At 40.8% G+C, this 17,581-nt stretch overlaps 1 protein-coding gene and 1 pseudogene across 1 annotated transcript; one reads left to right on the top strand and one right to left on the bottom strand.

Moving 5' to 3' along the window:
• On the top strand, positions 1-513 carry LOC115513303 (annotated as a pseudogene).
• A 4,172-nt stretch (positions 514-4,685) lies between these two features.
• Positions 4,686-17,370, bottom strand: LOC115513782 (butyrophilin subfamily 1 member A1-like). The gene is made up of 10 exons (XM_030315183.1): positions 17,119-17,370; positions 16,262-16,390; positions 15,360-15,707; positions 11,547-11,828; positions 11,261-11,428; positions 8,366-8,386; positions 7,999-8,025; positions 7,151-7,177; positions 6,687-6,713; positions 4,686-5,469 (listed from the first exon to the last, which is right to left on the bottom strand). Exons 2-10 carry the CDS (start codon positions 16,338-16,340, stop codon positions 4,832-4,834), a joined length of 1,617 nt encoding a protein of 538 aa, XP_030171043.1. The 5' UTR covers positions 16,341-16,390; positions 17,119-17,370; the 3' UTR covers positions 4,686-4,831.
• Positions 17,371-17,581: the final 211 nt, after the last annotated feature.

Raw genomic sequence — 17,581 nt, 5'->3', positions numbered from 1 at the left:
ATGGGAGTGCAGGAGGAGACCATCTCCCCTGGAGGTGGGTGAACCTTGTCCAAGCATGGTCAGACGTATGTGGTGTACTACCCAGTGATACTTGAAGATGGAAAAAAATTGTATTCTTCCCAGGATAGAAACAATCCCTTTACATTTATGCTAGGCATGTAGGAGGTGATCCGAGGTTGGGAAGAAAGGATTGCCCAGGTGAGTGTGGGTCAGAGAGTAAAATTGTCTCCCTAGACTACATCTACAGTGTGGTGCCACTGGGAACCCAGGCATCATCCCACCAAATGCTACTGTCCTCTTTGGCATGGAGCTTCTGAAACTGGAATGACAGGAATGACAGGGCCTCCTCCCCATTCTTAGATGTGTCATGGAGGGATCTAGTGCCTCCAGTAGCACATGTGAATCATATGGAGCTTTTTCTGACATTCCACAACACTCTGTATAAACATGACCCTGACTGAATATGTTCTGGCACCCAGCTTTTTGCTCTTTCCCTTTCTTCCCCTAAGTGTGTTGAACTAAACTATATGCCATAAATGTCGTTACTCATTTTATTTAGTTTTTGCTTTTGGGGTGAAGGTTCAGTTTCAGTCTTTTGGATCTAAGTTTCCATGTAAGTATTAGTCAAGTATTAACAGAACAGGTAATGGGTTAACTTTAGAATAGGAATTGGTGTGGGTTGGGTGGGGAGAATGCAAGAATCTTTATTTTATTATTTTGGATGAAATTTTTATCTGTCATATATTAAACATTCTTGCTGCTGCACTGCTAAGTCATAGCAGATTTGAGGTGTTATTGAGGGCCTGCTCTCCAAGTTGAGACATGTCCTTGGGTCAAATTAAAAGTCCTACCTAAAACTAAAGTGGGGAGTGGGAGATCCTTGCCTCCAATATACCATGCCAGTCTCCCGTTAAACCCTCTGCCTTTTGTTTGTTTGTTTTTGTTTTGTTTTGTTTTGTTTTAATATAATTTATTGTCAAGTTGGCTTACATATAACACCCAGTGCTCATACCAACAAGTGCTCTCCTCAATGCCCATCACCCATTGTCCCCTCTCTCCCATCCCCCATCCACTCTCAGTTTGTTATCTGTATTCAAGAGTCTCTTGTGGTTTGCCTCCCTCCCTCTCAGTTTGTTTGTAATTAATTTTTTCCCCTTCCCTTCCCCCATGGTCTTCTGTTAAGTTTCTCAAGATCCACATATGAGTGAAAACATATGATATCTGTCCTCTCTGACTGACTTATCTCACTCAGCATAATTACCTTCCAGTTCCATCCATGTTGCTGCAAATGGCATGATTTCATTCTTTCTCATTGCCAAGTAGTATTCCATTGTATATATAAACCACATCTTCTTCATTCATTCATCATTCATCCATTCATCAGTTGATGGACATTTAGGCTCTTTCCATAACTTGGCTATGGTTGAATGTGCTGCTATAAACATTCGGGTACATGTGGCCCTATGCATCAGCACTCCTGTATCCCTTGGCTAAATTCCTAGCAGCGCTATTGCTGGGCCATAGGCAGATCATTCTCACTGAGTTGCTGGACACTACAGGTATCTGTGCCCAGGCTAGGAGGGACCTCTGAAACCTTCTTTGTGGCCTGGCTTATTATTACTATTTTTTTTCCATCCTGTGGTTTTTTTAATGGATATTCAGGACTTTTGTAATTTCATAGCTATCCAAGCTCTACTTCCCCAATTGTAAGAACTTTAATCAAAAGTTTAAAATGAAAGGACACCTGGGTGGCCCAGTTGGCTGAGTGTCTGACTCTTGATTTTGGCTCAGGTCACCATGCTTCGTGAGATTGAGCCCTGTGTCAGGCTCTGTGTTGATAACATGGAACCTGCTTGGGATGTTCTCTCTCCATCTCTCCTTGGCCCTCCCCCACTCTCTGTCTCTCAAAATAAACATTTTATTAAAAATTTTTTAACATTTTTATTTATTTTGAGAGATAAAGAGAGGACAGAGTGCAAGCGGAGGAGAGCAGAGAGAGAGGGAGACACACAATCCGAAGCAGGTTCCAGGCTCCAAGCTGTCAGCACAGAACCCCACACAGGGATCAAACCCACAAACCATGAGATCATGACCTGAGCCAAAGTCAGATGCTTAACCGATGGAGCCACTCAGGCATCCCAATAAACATTTTTTTTAAGTTTAAAGTGATGGGGCATCTGGGTGGCTCAGTCAGTTAATTAGGTATCTGACTTCGACTCAGGTCATGATCTCATGGTCCGTCCATGGATTTTAGCCCCGTGTCGGGCTCTGTGCTAACAGCTGAGAGCCTGGAGATTGCTTTGGATTCTGTGTCTCCCTCTCTCTCTGCCCCTCCCCTGTTTGCTCCTCACCCCCTCAACAACAAATAAATGTTAAAAAATTTTTTAGAGTTTAAATTGAAGGTGCTGGTTATAGTCATCCAATGAAAGTCCAGACATCATGACAAACCCTTGAGTGTTGTCTTGAGAAAAGCTTCAGTGTCTCCTGGTTTTGGATGTTCAGCTACCCCTGCTGATCTGTTTCCTTGCTTTTCTTCCCCCCTCTCACCCTTTGCTGTCCTGTATAATGATTTGGTGAGAGAAATTATTGCTGTCTACCCACTCCCACCTCCCCACACTACATATGCATGTCAAGTTTTATTATTGCAATAAAAGTGCTTTTATGCTGGCCTTTCTAAACAAAAAAATGAGTGGAGGAGTAACAGGTGGAAGCATTCTGTAGTTTCTTCAGTTGAGATACTTAAAAAACATCTGGAAAACCTTATGCTGATTGTCAGGTATATAACAAACGTAAAATATCCAAAACTCAACCTGTTATCCTTCCTGTTCTATATCACAGTTTCAATCCCATTTGTTCCTATTTTGTGGTTATCTCCATGTAAAGGGTTCTTATGTCCAGAAATCCCTTCTCATCCACCATGTCCATTTGATTATGGCTATTAATGCTTGTCCACCATTCATTTACCTCTCTCCTGCCTCTATTTTTGCTTGCTTATTATATAAGCCCTCCATTTACTGTCAGTAAATTTAATATTCTGGGCTCTGGTTTCATTCTTCCTGGGTTTCAATACTGGCTATAATGCATCAGCAGAATGTTGCTAAGGAGATACATCTTCCAAGAGAGGTTGATAATGAGACGTATGGTTTAAAGATCTGTTAATAGTGTATACAAATCTAAGTGGATTCTTCTATCTCCAGGAAGAGGAGCTTGTTTAACAGGAGAAGCTCTATTTTATATCCTTGAAGACATAGGCTTAGTTGCATTAAAGGGAAAGAAACCCTGAAGAGTGGGAAGAAGATGGTCAGAAAGAAAAAAAATTATAATTATATATATATATATATATATATATATATAATATATCAGCATTCTCAATGACTTTTTCTCCATGAAGCCTGTAGAATGTTTCTTCATTCTTATTTGACTATTTTTCTCTAAAAACATAAACTGCAACATCATTCCTTTTTCATTCACATACTCACATAGGGGGCACAATTTAGGACCTGCTAACCAGTGGAATTTGGTAAAAAAACAACAAAGAGGATGTGTGTATGTGGGGGGGGGGTGGGTAGGTTTCTCTCACAGAAGTCTTGGGCTCCTGCTCAAATAGTTTATAGTTTTATATTAGTCCTCCCTACCCCATGGCAGACTCCAAGTTTAGAGGTCAATGGCTGAAGAAAGGACAAGCTGAGCTATTAACTTTCACAAAACTTGGACAGTTTTGTGTATCCCTAACACTAGTAACATGTATCAAGAATTTACTCAACTGTGATTCTTCCCTTCAAACACCACCCCCTCCTTCATATTTGATAACAAACTAGTAAGAAGAGAGATTTTTGTCTTTTTTTTTTTTAATTTTTTTTTCAACGTTTATTTATTTTTGGGACAGAGAGAGACAGAGCATGAACGGGGGAGGGGCAGAGAGAGAGGGAGACACAGAATCGGAAACAGGCTCCAGGCTCTGAGCCATCAGCCCAGAGCCCGACGCGGGGCTCGAACTCACGGACCGCGAGATCGTGACCTGGCTGAAGTCGGACGCTCAACCGACTGCGCCACCCAGGCGCCCCAGATTTTTGTCTTTAAATGCAGTTTCTTTAAATGTTTATTTATTTTTTAGACAAAGAGAGTGTGACCAGGAAGGGACAGAGAAAGGGGGGACAGAGGATCCAAATCAGGCTCTGCGCTGACAGTAGAAAGCCCAATGCAGGCCTCGAAGTTACGAACCAAACTGTGAGATCATGACCTGAGCTGAAGTCAGATGCTTACCGACTGAGCCACCAGGCACCCCTCTTAAATGTAGTTTTAAAAATGCTACTTCAACACACACTGAGTACCAGAACAGAAGAGAGGGCCATGCACTTGTTTGGGATTTTCTTGTGACAACTTGCTGCTGCTCAAAAAGACACTGAATTCCCCAAACCAATGCGAGAGGAAACTCCCCCAGACATTTTGTAGTTGTCTCATTTCTCTTTCTGCCTCTTTTTTTGAAAGGGGCTGAAAATGTACCTAGTGAAGCTGACCTACTCTCCACGCAGGGACAGCTTTCTTTTTTTTTTTCTTTTAATGTTTATTTATTTTTGAGAGAGAGAACAGTGTGCAAGTGGGGGAAGAGCAGAGAGAGAGGGAGACACAGAATCTGAAACAGGCTCCAGGCTCTGAGCTGTCTGCATAGAGCCCAGCGTGGGGCTTGAACTCAAGAACTGTGAGATCATGACCTGAGCCGAAGTCAGACACTTAACTGGCTGAGCCACCCAGGCACCCAGGGCAGCTTTCTTTGAGAATATACTTATAAGAAGCCTGAGCAGAGACAGCAGAAGTGCTGACATTTCACCTCTTATGGAGGTAACAGAGGATTAGCTTCTTGGGCAACACCCATATCACGACTCTTTAAATGAGTCTTTGGAGAAGACTCAGGGTAATTTTCAGTGTCATCTGAAGCTGAGCAGATGGTCACATATGTGCCAGCACCCTGAAGGCTTAAATAAGGACGGAGGGTCCCATAGGTGATTCCAGTAAAGGAATAGATGTGGGATCCATCAACCATGTTGTAAAAGGACACATCCTTATCCTCCAAGTCCAGGAAAACTCCTATCCTTTGAGGATGCTGTCTCAGTGACAGAGACTCTGGGCGGGAGATGAGAACTTCTTTGTTATATGCTATCACCCAGAAATTCTTCTCTGGACTTTCTACAAACCACCCATCTCTCTCCGCTGTATCTGAGCAAACACCCACAGCCCATCTAGGTTCAAGTCCAACTTCTGTGCCTATATTGACTTCTATCTCCCAGTAATGTCTCCCTGTGGTAAAGCAATTCTGGCCCAGAACACTGAAGATGGTTTCAGATTCCCCTTGTCCTTGGCGTACTGAAGCATCACAATTCTGAGGAGCATTTCCCATTAAAGAAACTTGTTTTCTATTCTCAGATAGGATGAGGTTGTGATGAGCTGTGTCTGGATCCAGAGTAACAGCAACTGCAAATGTGGGGGGGGGGGGGGGAATAGGTCATTCCACAGTGGAAAGTGGTTGTCCTTAGGAAAGATGCTGTCACTTTATGCTTGCTCTGAGTAATTAGGCCCTGTCATATTCCAGTCACAGTGTATCGACTTTCATTTAAGCTTCTTTGGTATCATTTTCATTTGGAATCATTTATTATGTAATAATTAAGTCACCCACTTCTCATGCACTCTTATTAGATTTCTAATGGCTGAAATCTTAGGCTCTGTAGTCAGAAAGATCTGAATTTTGATAATCACTCTGTCTTTAGTAAGTGTGATCTTGAAATTACTTTGTTTCTCTCAGCTTCACTTTACCCTCATAATCATGGACACAATTATGATACCCCAGCATAGGACTGTTGTGAGAAATAAACAAGATAATGTGTAGAGAACTCAGAACTAGGTCTTGCCCATGATGAACACTTGGTAAATTTTTTAGCTTCCAATATTTATGGTAACACTAATACCAGTAGTAATAGCAGACTCCAGTACTGGATACCAGCAATAATTAATCTGTTCTTCTGAAATCAAACATCGTCAATAGTCAGAATTTTTCTCATAATAATTTGTATGTGGGAATACTAGAATGTGCTTTAATTTGGGGAGGATTGAATTAACTAGGAAACATTTGTGGATGCAAGGATATTCAGAGTAAAGCAACATGTACTAGAAACTGATAATCAACTCATAATTCTGGAAAGACTCTAAGATAGTTTTCCACTTACACTGAGATACAATGAGCTAGTCCCTGTCTCAGGCTGGAATGTAATAGACTTCCTTCTTACTGAACTGCTTCTTGCAGTGTATCACGTGAATAAATCCACCGTATCACTAAGTCCCAGATTGAGAAGTCAATTCCTCGGGGAAACTCCTTTAATCCACCATATTTTTCTCATGGAAATCTTATTCTTTCATAACCTTCATTACAACTTGTACATGTACTTTTCCATGAAATCAGAGATCAGATATCCTTTATTATTTGATCCTGATAAACCAGTCTATAAATTAATTGTAAATGAATGAATGATATCAGAAATGTAAGAAATCTGTTCACATTTCAGCATGAGATTGAGACTGAACTGAAAGCCATGAAATGAAAAACCAACCAGGTTTATTGAAAGTTTATATAAATGTAAGAGTTTCTAATTTGTGATAGAAGAGATTGTGCAGGTCAAAATAATAAGGTCACTCACCTGCTTCAAACTGTTCTTTTCTCCAGTCTAAAACGAAAAAAAATTCATATAAGAAAATACATCAAGAACATGTCTTCTCACCTGGGTGACTCAGTTGGCAAAGCGTGGGACTTTGGCTCAGCTCAGATCTCACAGCTCGTGAGTTCGAGCCCCGCGTCAGGCTCCGTGCTGACAGCTCAGAGCCTGGAGCCTGCTTCCAATTCTGTATTTCTCTCTTGCTCTGCCTCTCCCCTGCTTATGCTCTCTCTTTCTCTCTCTCTCTCTCTCAAGAACAAATAAAACATTAAAAAGTTTTTGAAAAAAAAGAACATGTCTTCTCAACTAGGAGAGAGAATCCCCTGTATTTTTTTGAAGTCCCACATTCAAAATCAATTTTCGAGAATATAGCATGTCTTTGAAAAATGCCCTAGAATTGCCTCATGAAACCCTGGGGTGCCTGAAGTCCCAAGACATCTGTTACTCACCAGCATATAACTTTGCTTTTCTCCAGTCTGAAATAAAACAAAGGAATTAGATTCTCTCATCCTTAAGACCTTCACTCCAGACTATTAAATTGTTACAACCACATGAGATATGAAGATTTATAATAGTGCTATATTTCTGTATTAATCACCTCAATGACAGCTCTGGGGTATTTGTCTCCTTCAGTCTCCTATTCTATTTCTCACATTTTCCACATTCCGCCAACATATCTGTGATAGAATAGGAGGTTCTGATTCTTTTGGGAGAAGGATAAGATAAACTTGAATTGTGAGAGTGTATTGTAAAGCCTAAAACTTCATGTGCTGCCTTGACATCTTTGGACCTCACAGGGCTCTAAACGCCATAAGCTCCCCTTCTCTCACCAGATATGCCTCCAATCAGCAGGAAAATCTCCACATTCAACTAATTTCCCTACCAGTCAAGCCAGCTGAACCCCACCTGGTCCTCAACCTAATGGCTTTCACCTTCCTATCAACCTGAAAAGTTACTCAGACAAGCCAATCATATACTTCCAAGGAGACTAGTAGAATTTCATCTTATTATTACTAAAAAGCCTGCTTCCCTCAGCCCTTGCTGGTTCACTCTGTTCCCAAGTGAAAACCCATGTGGTCTGCATGACTTGTGGTGTCCTCCTCCCCCAGGATAGGAGTATAGGTGATTAATAAACTGCTGTCAAGCTCATATGTCCAGTGTTGGATGTCATGTGTCTAACCATCTTATCCTAATTAGGGTGGGGGATCCCTTCCTCACTAGCAAGGTGAATAGGGTATGATAAGAACAGAGGGACAGATGAGATGACTAGTCCAACCACAACACTGATATAACTTACCTTGTTGATATAATTGCTTTCTTCTCCCTGAAAAGGAATAACAACATGTGAGGTGCAAAGTACCAGCATGGAGTAAGGACTCTATTTCTTTTTTTTTTTTTTTAATTTTTTTTCAACGTTTATTTATTTTTTTGGGGACAGAGAGAGACAGAGCATGAACGGGGGAGGGGCAGAGAGAGAGGGAGACACAGAATCAGAAACAGGCTCCAGGCTCCGAGCCATCAGCCCAGAGCCCGACGCGGGGCTCGAACTCACGGACCACGAGATCGTGGCCTGGCTGAAGTCGGACGCTTAACCGACTGCGCCACCCAGGCGCCCCAAAGGACTCTATTTCTTGTACTAGAGCAAAGAAAAATGGAAAACTTACCAAGCTCTTTCTCAAGTGATTCTAAAAAGGAAAGAAAATAACAAAACATTTTATGGAAAAAAAGTCCAGACTACATTTCCTAAGCTCAGGTCCTGAACACTACTTCCATATACCTAGATCAAGAAATTCACCTTAATTGAGAATTACTGTGACCATTTTTTTTTTCTAACTCCATGTTTATAGCAGTGAGTTTTCTCTCTCCATTGTAGAGAAGATCCTAGGCTCCATGTCTTACTGGAGGTCTTGGGACTCTAAGTACACTCCTATCTCTGTGTTCCTATAGATGCCATTTATATATACAGCCAACAGGGGAGGATGGCGGTGTAGGAGGACGCTGGGCTCACCGTGTCCTGCTGATCACTTAGATTCCACCTACACCTGCCTAAATAACCCAGAAAACCGCCAGAAGACTAGCAGAACGGAGTCTCTGGAGCCAAGCACAGGCGAGAGACCCACGGAAGAGGGTAGGAAGGGCAGTGAGGCGGTGCGCGCTCCACGGACTGGCGGGAGGGAGCCAGGGCAGAGGGGCGGCCCACCGGCCAAGCAGAGTCTGACTTGCAAAAGCGGAGGGGCCAGACGGAGTGTGTTCTGACAGCAAGCAGGACTTAACATCTGGAAGGTTATAAGCTAACAGCTCTGCTTGGAGAACGGGAGGGCTGGAAGACAACGGGAGGGAGAGTTGTTGAGCCCCAGACAACAGAGCTCAGCTTGGCGGGGAACAACGGCGCTCACCAGCACCATTTCCCTCACCCATCTCCCAGCCAAAATCCCAAAGGGAACCAGTTCCTGCCAGGGAACTTGCTTGCACCACCCAACGCTGTGCTTCTGCAGATCCATCCCTCCAGCGGCAGGTCTGACTCCCTCCCCGTGCCACAGGGCCCCTCCCGAAGTGGATCTCAGAAAGAAAAGAGAGCTGAGCCTGCCCCTCCCACCCCTGTGCACCTTGCCGATCCACCCCAGCTAATATGCCAGATCCCCAGCACCACAAGCCTGGCAGTGTCCAAGTAGCCCAGATGGGCCATGCCACCCCACAGTGAATCCCGCCCCTAGGAGAGGGGAAGAGAAGGCAAACACCAGTCTGACTGTGGCCCCAGCGGTGGGGTGGGGGCAGACATCAGGTCTGACTGCAGCCCTGCCCACCAACGCAAGGTATTCAAGACAGCACAGGGGAAGTGCCCTGCAGTTCCACACCACTCCAGGGACTATCCAAAATGACGAAACAGAAGAATTCCCCTCAAAAAAACGTCCAGGAAATAACAACAGCTAACGAACTAATCAAAAACGATTTAAACAATATAACAGAAAGTGAATTTAGAATAATAGTCATAAAATTAATCGCTGGGCTTGAAAACAGTATAAAGGACAGCAGAGAATCTATTGCTATAGAGATCAAGGGACTAAGGAACAGTCAGGAGGAGCTAAAAAATGCTATAAACGAGCTGCAAAATAAAATGGAAAAGACCACGGCTCAGATTGAAGAGGCATAGGAGAGAATAGGTGAACTAGAAGATAAAATTATGGAAAAAGAGGAAGCTGAGAAATAGAGAGATAAAAAAATCCAGGAGTATGAGGGGAAAATTAGAGAACTAAGTGATGCACTAAAGAGAAATAATCTACTCATAATTGGTATTCCAGAGGAGGAAGAGAGAGGGAAAGGTGCTGAAGGTGTACTTGAAGAAATCATAGCTGAGAACTTCCCTGATCTGGGGAAGGAAAAAGGCATTGAAATCCAAGAGACACAGAGAACTCCCTTCAGACGTAACTTGAATCGATCTTCTGCACGACATATCATAGTGAAACTGGCAAAATACAAGGATAAAGAGAAAATTCTGAAAGCAGCTAGGGATAAACACGCTCTAACATATAAAAGGAGACCTATAAGACTCGTGACCAATCTCTCTACTGAAACTTGGCAGGCCAGAAAGGAATGGCAGGAGATCTTCAATGTGATGAACAGAAAAAATATGCAGCCGAGAATCCTTTATCCAGCAAGTCTGTCATTTAGAATAGAAGGAGAGATAAAGGTCTTCCCAAACAAACAAAAACTGAAGGAATTTGTCACCACTAAACCAGCCCTACAAGAGATCCCAAGGGGGATCCTGTGAGACAAAGTACCAGAGACATCGCTACAAGCATGAAACCTACAGACATCACAATGACTCTAAACCCATATCTTTCTATAATAACACTGAATGTAAATGGACTAAATGCGCCAACCAAAAGACATAGGGTATCAAAATGGATAAAAAAACAAGACCCATCTATTTGCTGTCTACAAGAGACTCATTTTAGACCTGAGGACACCTTCAGATTGAAAGTGAGGGGATGGAGAACTATTTATCATGCCACTGGAAGTCAAAAGAAAGCTGGAGTAGCCATACTTCTATCAGACAAACTAGACTTTAAATTAAAGCCTGTAACAAGAGATGAAGAAGGGCATTATATAATAATCACAGGGTCTATCCATCAGGAAGAGCTAACAATTATACATGTCTATGCGTTGAATACGGGAGCCCCCAAATATATAAAACAATTACACAAACATAAGCAACCTTATTGATAAGAATGTGGTAATTGCAGGGGACTTTAACACTCCACTTACAGAAATGGATAGATCATCTAGACACATGATCAATAAAGAAACAAGGGCCCTGAATGACACATTGGATCAGATGGACTTGACAGATATATTTAGAACTCTGCATCCCAAAGCAACAGAATAGACTTTCTTCTCGAGTGCACATGGAACATTCTCCAAGATAGATCACATACTGGGTCACAAAACAGCCCTTCATAAGTATACAAGAATTGAGATCATACCATGCATACTTTTATATATACAGCCAACAAACCCATAAATTCACAGATCCCACCAAGTCTGATTCACAGTTTTACCTTTGTCTTTACTTTCTTTCTCTTTTTCTGTCTGGGCTTCCTGTGCTCTCTTCTTCTCCTGTCGTTCTTTCCAGGCCAAAAACACAACAGCACCCAGGAATATCCCAAGTATGATAAAAGTCACAGCAAATGCCGTCATCCAAGGGGAGGTCCTAGGGAAGAAGGATTCTGATACAGAGGTCCCAAAGACTTGATTAAAAACATACACCAAGCAATCCTACTCCATCCTAGTTCTTAAATGTCCCTTCCTTACCCTTATCCTGTCCCCCAAATGAGCAACACTGACCTGGGATAGAAATGGTTTCCACCTGCTCTTGTCCAAAGAAGGGGTTCTTCATGGAGCAGGACACTTCTCTCTTTGAACTGTCTCTTACAATGAGGGATGCCTCTATTTGAAATAACCCATCGTCATCCTGGGTCTCAACCTCAGAAAGAGATGGTATCTTCTCTCCCATTGCATCTTTCCATTGCACCTCAGGCTGGGGAAACCACCTCTTGCCTGTGCATGTCAGTCTTATTCCTGTACCTTCTGGACCTACCATGAAAACATGAGGACCAGAACCCAGACCTGGAGAGGAGAAAGTCATTCATTTGAGACGTGGACACTTTTGGCCCAGAAGTCCCTAATTTATACAGTAACACCAGTGCGGGGATATGGACAAAGCACCATCATTCTTGGTGGGAGGAGAGGGTTTGTTTTCTTCTCTTATGAGGTAAACGGGTAATTGTAGTAAAATCTCAAGAGATTTGAAGCTGACACTAGGTCTTCATACTGATGACTATCACATTTTCTCTACCCAGGCATATCTGCAATTGGCCATAGAAGGAAAAAAGCAGAGCAAATTTTACCAATGTTAATTTCTTTCAGGAACACACCAATATATCTATATCTATCCATTCCACTTACTGAAGTCTCTAGAACCACTACCTTTCTGTGATTAAACTGAGTCTTGTAGTCACTTCCTTAAACAATCTCATTTTGTAATGTTTTCCAAATTTTCTTTCTTCCTCTGAGTACAGAATAACAAAAAGATGAAGATAGCCAGGTGAAATGATTCCATGAAGGAGTCAATATGTTTTTCACTTTTACACTCTCATTTATTTATTTTCCCTCCACAACCTCTCCTTTTTAACTTTTCACAGGTTGGGTCTACTAATGGATCCAGCACCCATATTAAAACATTACACCCATATTAAAACATTACACTACTAGAATGCTAGAAGAATCCACTGTCTCTGAGAATAATGGCTATCCTGGCTTCTAAGGCTATTTATTATTTTGTACTTTTTAAACTTATCTCCTGACATGGTTCTTCTTAGTTCTGGCTCAGTCCTACTCCAATTCCTCAGATGTAGGAAATATATTATAAACCTCAGAGACATTGTCTTTTTTGGCTAAAAATTATAATGAAACTATTAATTTTTACTGTCAGATACTGACTTGCCTGGGAAGGACACACTTGTAAAAAATAGAAAGCAACCTGAAAGAAAATCTTCAGAATTACTTGAGGGAGGTACCAACTCTCTTGAACAAAGGAAATGAATAGAAGTGAGTAAAACGGTTCATGAGCACAACAGATTCTTAACTATAGAGAATAAACTGATGGTTATGAGAGAGGAAGTGGGGTGGATGGGTGAAAAAGATGAAGGAGATTAAAGAGTATACTTATCATGATGAGCACTGAGTAATGTATAGAGTTGTTGAATCACTATATTGTACACCTGAAACTAATATTACATTGTATGTTAACTACCTGGAATTTAAATAAAAACTTTAAAAAAATAAGCAAGTTTATGTGAATAAAAAAAAAAGAAAAAAAGAAAAATAATATTCAATGTCATCAAAAGTATAGATAAATACTGTTAAGAATAAAAACTAGAACAATTATTAGACTGTCAGGGTGACATTATGGTTATCCTGAAACTGGAATTATTAAAGTATAGGATAAAAAAAGTTATAAGTTATAGGGGCGCCTGGGTGGCTCAGTCAGCTAAGCGTCTGACTTCAGGTTGTGTCATGATCTCATGGTTTGTGAATTCAAGCCCCGCGTCGGGCTCTGTGCTGACAGCTGAGCCTGGAGCCTGCTTTGGATTCTGTGTCTCCTTCTCTCTCTGCCCCTCCCCCACTCACGCTGTCTCTCAAAAATAAACAAACATTTAAAAAATTATGTTATAAAGTTAATTGTTTGAGAAGTTTATATTATATCAATTTATATTGCCGCATATTTTCATGCAAATATATGTATTTTATGATTTTTGCGATAATATAAAATTGAAAATTGTCAATGCTCATTAAAAAGTATATATTAACATAAATTATGGAATTTCTATATAATGAAAATATGTTTAGACGTTAAAAAGCACAATTTTTTATAATCTGTCTCATATATTGTAAAGGAGAAAAAGGCAAGTAATAGAAAAAATATATCATGAAATATTGTAAATAATATTAGTGTGTGTATTTGGAGCAGAAAATTACTTGACACTTTAATGTGTTAACTGTGCTAAATTGACTTACTTAAGTTTTCCTCTAAACTTTCCCCTCTCCTGATTCCAACTATAATATTTCAGCTTCAGGAATATTTTTTTGGCTTAAAGCATAACTGAATGGAGAAGACGACTCTCTTGCTGTATTGCTGAGTGTACAAATTAGTGAAAGTAATTGTGCAGTATGGGTGGAAAGAAGAATGTTGATGAGCTAGTGTCCATACGGGGAACAGAAGGAAGCTTTGGTAGATTGAATGGGAGGTTTCTCAAAACCTAACAAAGAGACAGAGATCTTCAGGGCTTCTAGAAGGGTAGCATCAAAAGTTTTTAATAATATCCGTAACTTAATCTTTGCAGTTAATGGAAGAGATTAACAAAGTCTGGGATGATGATCATCCTAGCACTAACCAGTGAGGGCCCAAGACTGGAGCTGAATCCTGAATGCTTTGCGCTGCATAGGACGTTTGCACAATGATTACTCAAGAGAAGGAGGGGCAGGAAGCCCCAGTAAGAATTAAGACAAAGCTTCACACTAGCCCGATTGGCTGGGGGCTCAAAGATTCAATTTTGTATTTAAACAAGTTACAATAAACATTTTAAAGGTTAGTTTATGAACAGAGATCAAGGTCTGCTACATAAATATATTATAATAATTATATAATATATAACATATATTATAATATATAATATATAATAAAATAATATAATCATATATTGTTATATTATATAATATATACTATGTTATTGTACTATTCTTTTATTATATATAATATTATATGTAATTAATGATATCTTTATATAAATATATAACTGGAAGGACATAGAACAATCTGGTATTGATAGTTACTTTGGAGGAGAAAAAGGAATATTGAAAGGACAGAAGGATTATCAACTTATATTTTCTATATTTTTTGAATTGTTGGAGTTTGATACAATGAGTTATAATTTTATTGTAATTAAAAATAAAACAGCACCAATGGTGCCAAAATTGACAGTGGCCAATTCAACGTCCTATGGACCAAGGCTCAGTCATTCCAGCTTTTCACACTGGTCTCTCTCTTCAGGGCCTTTTTATTTCCCAAAAGCTACGCAGTTGATGGTTTCCTCTACTTCTGCTTCACTTAGCCACTGAGCGTCAGTTATTTTCTGGCCTCAATCCTCTGGTGACAACTTTTGTTCTCTGCAATACCTGTCCACCCTGCCCAACCCCCATAGTCACTTCCTCCAAACAGTGCATTCAAGACTCAACCACTGACATTCCCAGCTGAGCCTCTACCCAACACAGCAGCCAAGCAGGACTCTGGTCTCTGATGGTAATTTTAGGGAATCATGGTGTCTTCCTTCAAAATGTGTGAGGAGAGACATATCAGAGAAATAAATGATCTATTTTTTATGGCAGATACTTATGGAAGTCATTGAATATTAAAGTACAGCACAATAAATGTATAAATAGATTGAGAGAATTTCGGATTAAACCCAGTGTCAAGGACGTTGACCAGCTCCCAGAATATGTACCTTTTTGTCTCTGTTCTGTTCACCATCCTCCCCAGAAATCAAATGCAGAGCACTTCCATTCCCTTAGAACGATCTGTGTTCTCAGATAATTACTCACCGATCACCTTCAGCTCCAAAGTGGCTTCTTGAAATTCACTGCCTTTTTTAAAAAAACACTTGTATATTCCACTGTCTGAGATCCGGAGACTGTAGATTCTCACAGATACTCTTCCCTCAGTGATGTAATCTTTCACCAACTCTGCTCTCCCTTTGAAATCTACCAGCTGTTCTCCCACCTGCTCCATTCCATCCTGATATACATACACAGCCTCTGAGAATTCAGAACGGAACCACCGCAGCTCCATATTCTCTGCACTCATGGCCGGGGACACATGACAGGGCAGCACTGTGTCCATGCCCAGCATGGCTACAATTGGCTCTGAGGGGCTGATAACCAAGAATGAATCTGTGGAATAGAGCCATAGTGAAAAGAATATCAATGACCTGTCTGGACATTTTGGAATACAGCATCATTATTGGCCCAGTAGAAGCCCGTAGACATTGTCATTCATACACTAGTTTCTGTAGCAAACATTGAGACTGAAGATGGTGGTGCACAAGACAAAGAGTATCTCTACCCAATCAATAGGGTAATCTCTTATTGAACAAATAATTTTTTAATTGCAATGGTGAGAAATTCTATGAAGAAGTAGGGAAGAGTGTTGGGAAATCATGAAACCAGGGTTTTTAATTAGGTCTTGGGCTCAGAAAAATGTGTTCTTCATGAAGCAGAGACCTGAATGAATTAGAAGGCATTAGTGAAATAATTCCAGCTGGTCTTTCTCGCTAAACTAATCATATAATGGCTTATTTGCCCTCATGTATGGGCAGATAAATCATTATATCAAAATGAAGGATTTGTAATTAACCCAGGCATATAGTGATAGGGTAATTTACTCCTTCTGTTCAGAGAACAAAAGAATCCAAGAATATAAAGTATAAAATATAAAATATTCTTACCTGAGCCCCACATGGACACCTGGAGAAGTAGGAGAGAGAAGAAGTCTCTTAGCAGAGACAAGTCCAGGAAACCCACCATCTTTCCCAGAGCAGACAACAGTATGACACAGAGTAAGGTCCTGAAAATAGCTAGGGTAAAGACAAAAATGGGATCCATAAGGTAAAAAAAAAAAAAAAAAAAAAAAAAAGTCATAGTTAAGACAATTTGCAGTGATTCTAAGAAATGGCCTCCAGAACCTCTCAAACAACCGTAGCGTGTCCCTCAGAGAACATCAGAGAAGCCTTTAACACTCCCAAAAAAAGAACTTTTGTTTCCCTTTTCAAGGAAACAGTCTGTTTTAAAGTTTATTTATTTATTTATTTTGAGAGAACGAGCTGGGGGAGGAGCAGAGAGAGAAAATCCCAAGCAGGCTCCATGCTGAGCCCCGACACGGGACTTGATCCCACAAACGATGAGACCATGACCTGAGCCGAAATCAAGAGTTGGATGCTTAACCAACCGAGCCACCCAGTGAACAGTCCCTCCAAGTGAACAGTCTTCATCTCAACAGCCAAGTTCTGCAATAACAAATCTGTCCACAATCTCTCTAAATTCTTCTCTAACTCAATATTTTTTCCAATGGACAAAGAGACAGAAGGGAGGCAATGAGCAACCACAGAAAGAGATGGCTTTAGTACAAACATTAATTTGGCTTCAACAAATTCTACTTCCCCTCACCGCCCACCCCCCACCACATTCCTATCTGATGGAGGAGCACATATAACTTGGTTTGTCCTCTGTCAGCCCTTAGGATCCTTGCCCAAATGCTCTCGCTTCCCTCTCTCTTGCCCATCACCCACAAAAATGCAACACTCACATCTTTTACATTCTTCTTACAGAAGTGAAGACATCCTGAAACTTCTCAGACTCAGGCCACAGGCACCATGGATAAATACTCTCATCCATTCCTTCCAGTTACCTGCTCTTGGCTGCCAACAGGTATCTCCAAGATGCCAAGAGGATATCAGACTTTGCAAAACATGGGGTCTAGGAGGAAGCCTGGGGTGGTTTTTTAAGGGGGTTGAGACAACTGGAAGAAAGACGGCCCCTACATAGGAATCTCTCAGCAGTATACTTCTCTTTGACGATACTGACACACTCAAAACCGAAAGTAAAATAAGATAAGGAAAGAAAACTTTGACCTGTCATGTATAGTAAATCTATCTAATGATTACTTGCTCATAAAATATAGACAGGATCAAAAGCAAGTCATTTCTTTCTTTCTGAGAAGTATATTGTCTAGGTTAATAGCATAGATATTAGAACTTGACTACCTGAGT

The sequence above is a fragment of the Lynx canadensis genome, chromosome B2 (assembly GCF_007474595.2).
Source record: "Lynx canadensis isolate LIC74 chromosome B2, mLynCan4.pri.v2, whole genome shotgun sequence".
Lineage (NCBI taxonomy): Eukaryota > Metazoa > Chordata > Mammalia > Carnivora > Felidae > Lynx > Lynx canadensis.
This window is presented reverse-complemented; position numbering and strand designations above follow the sequence as displayed.

Coding starts and splice junctions, on each gene's coding strand:
- LOC115513782 (XM_030315183.1), bottom strand. CDS start 16,340: ATGGTGGGTTTCCTGGACTTGTCTCTGCTAAGAGACTTCTTCTCTCTC. Junction 11,829..15,359: donor TTTGGAGCTGAAGGTGATCG/GTGAGTAATTAT, acceptor TCTCCTCTCCAG/GTCTGGGTTCTGGTCCTCAT. Junction 6,714..7,150: donor AAAAGCAAAGTTATATGCTG/GTGAGTAACAGA, acceptor TTTTCGTTTTAG/ACTGGAGAAAAGAACAGTTT.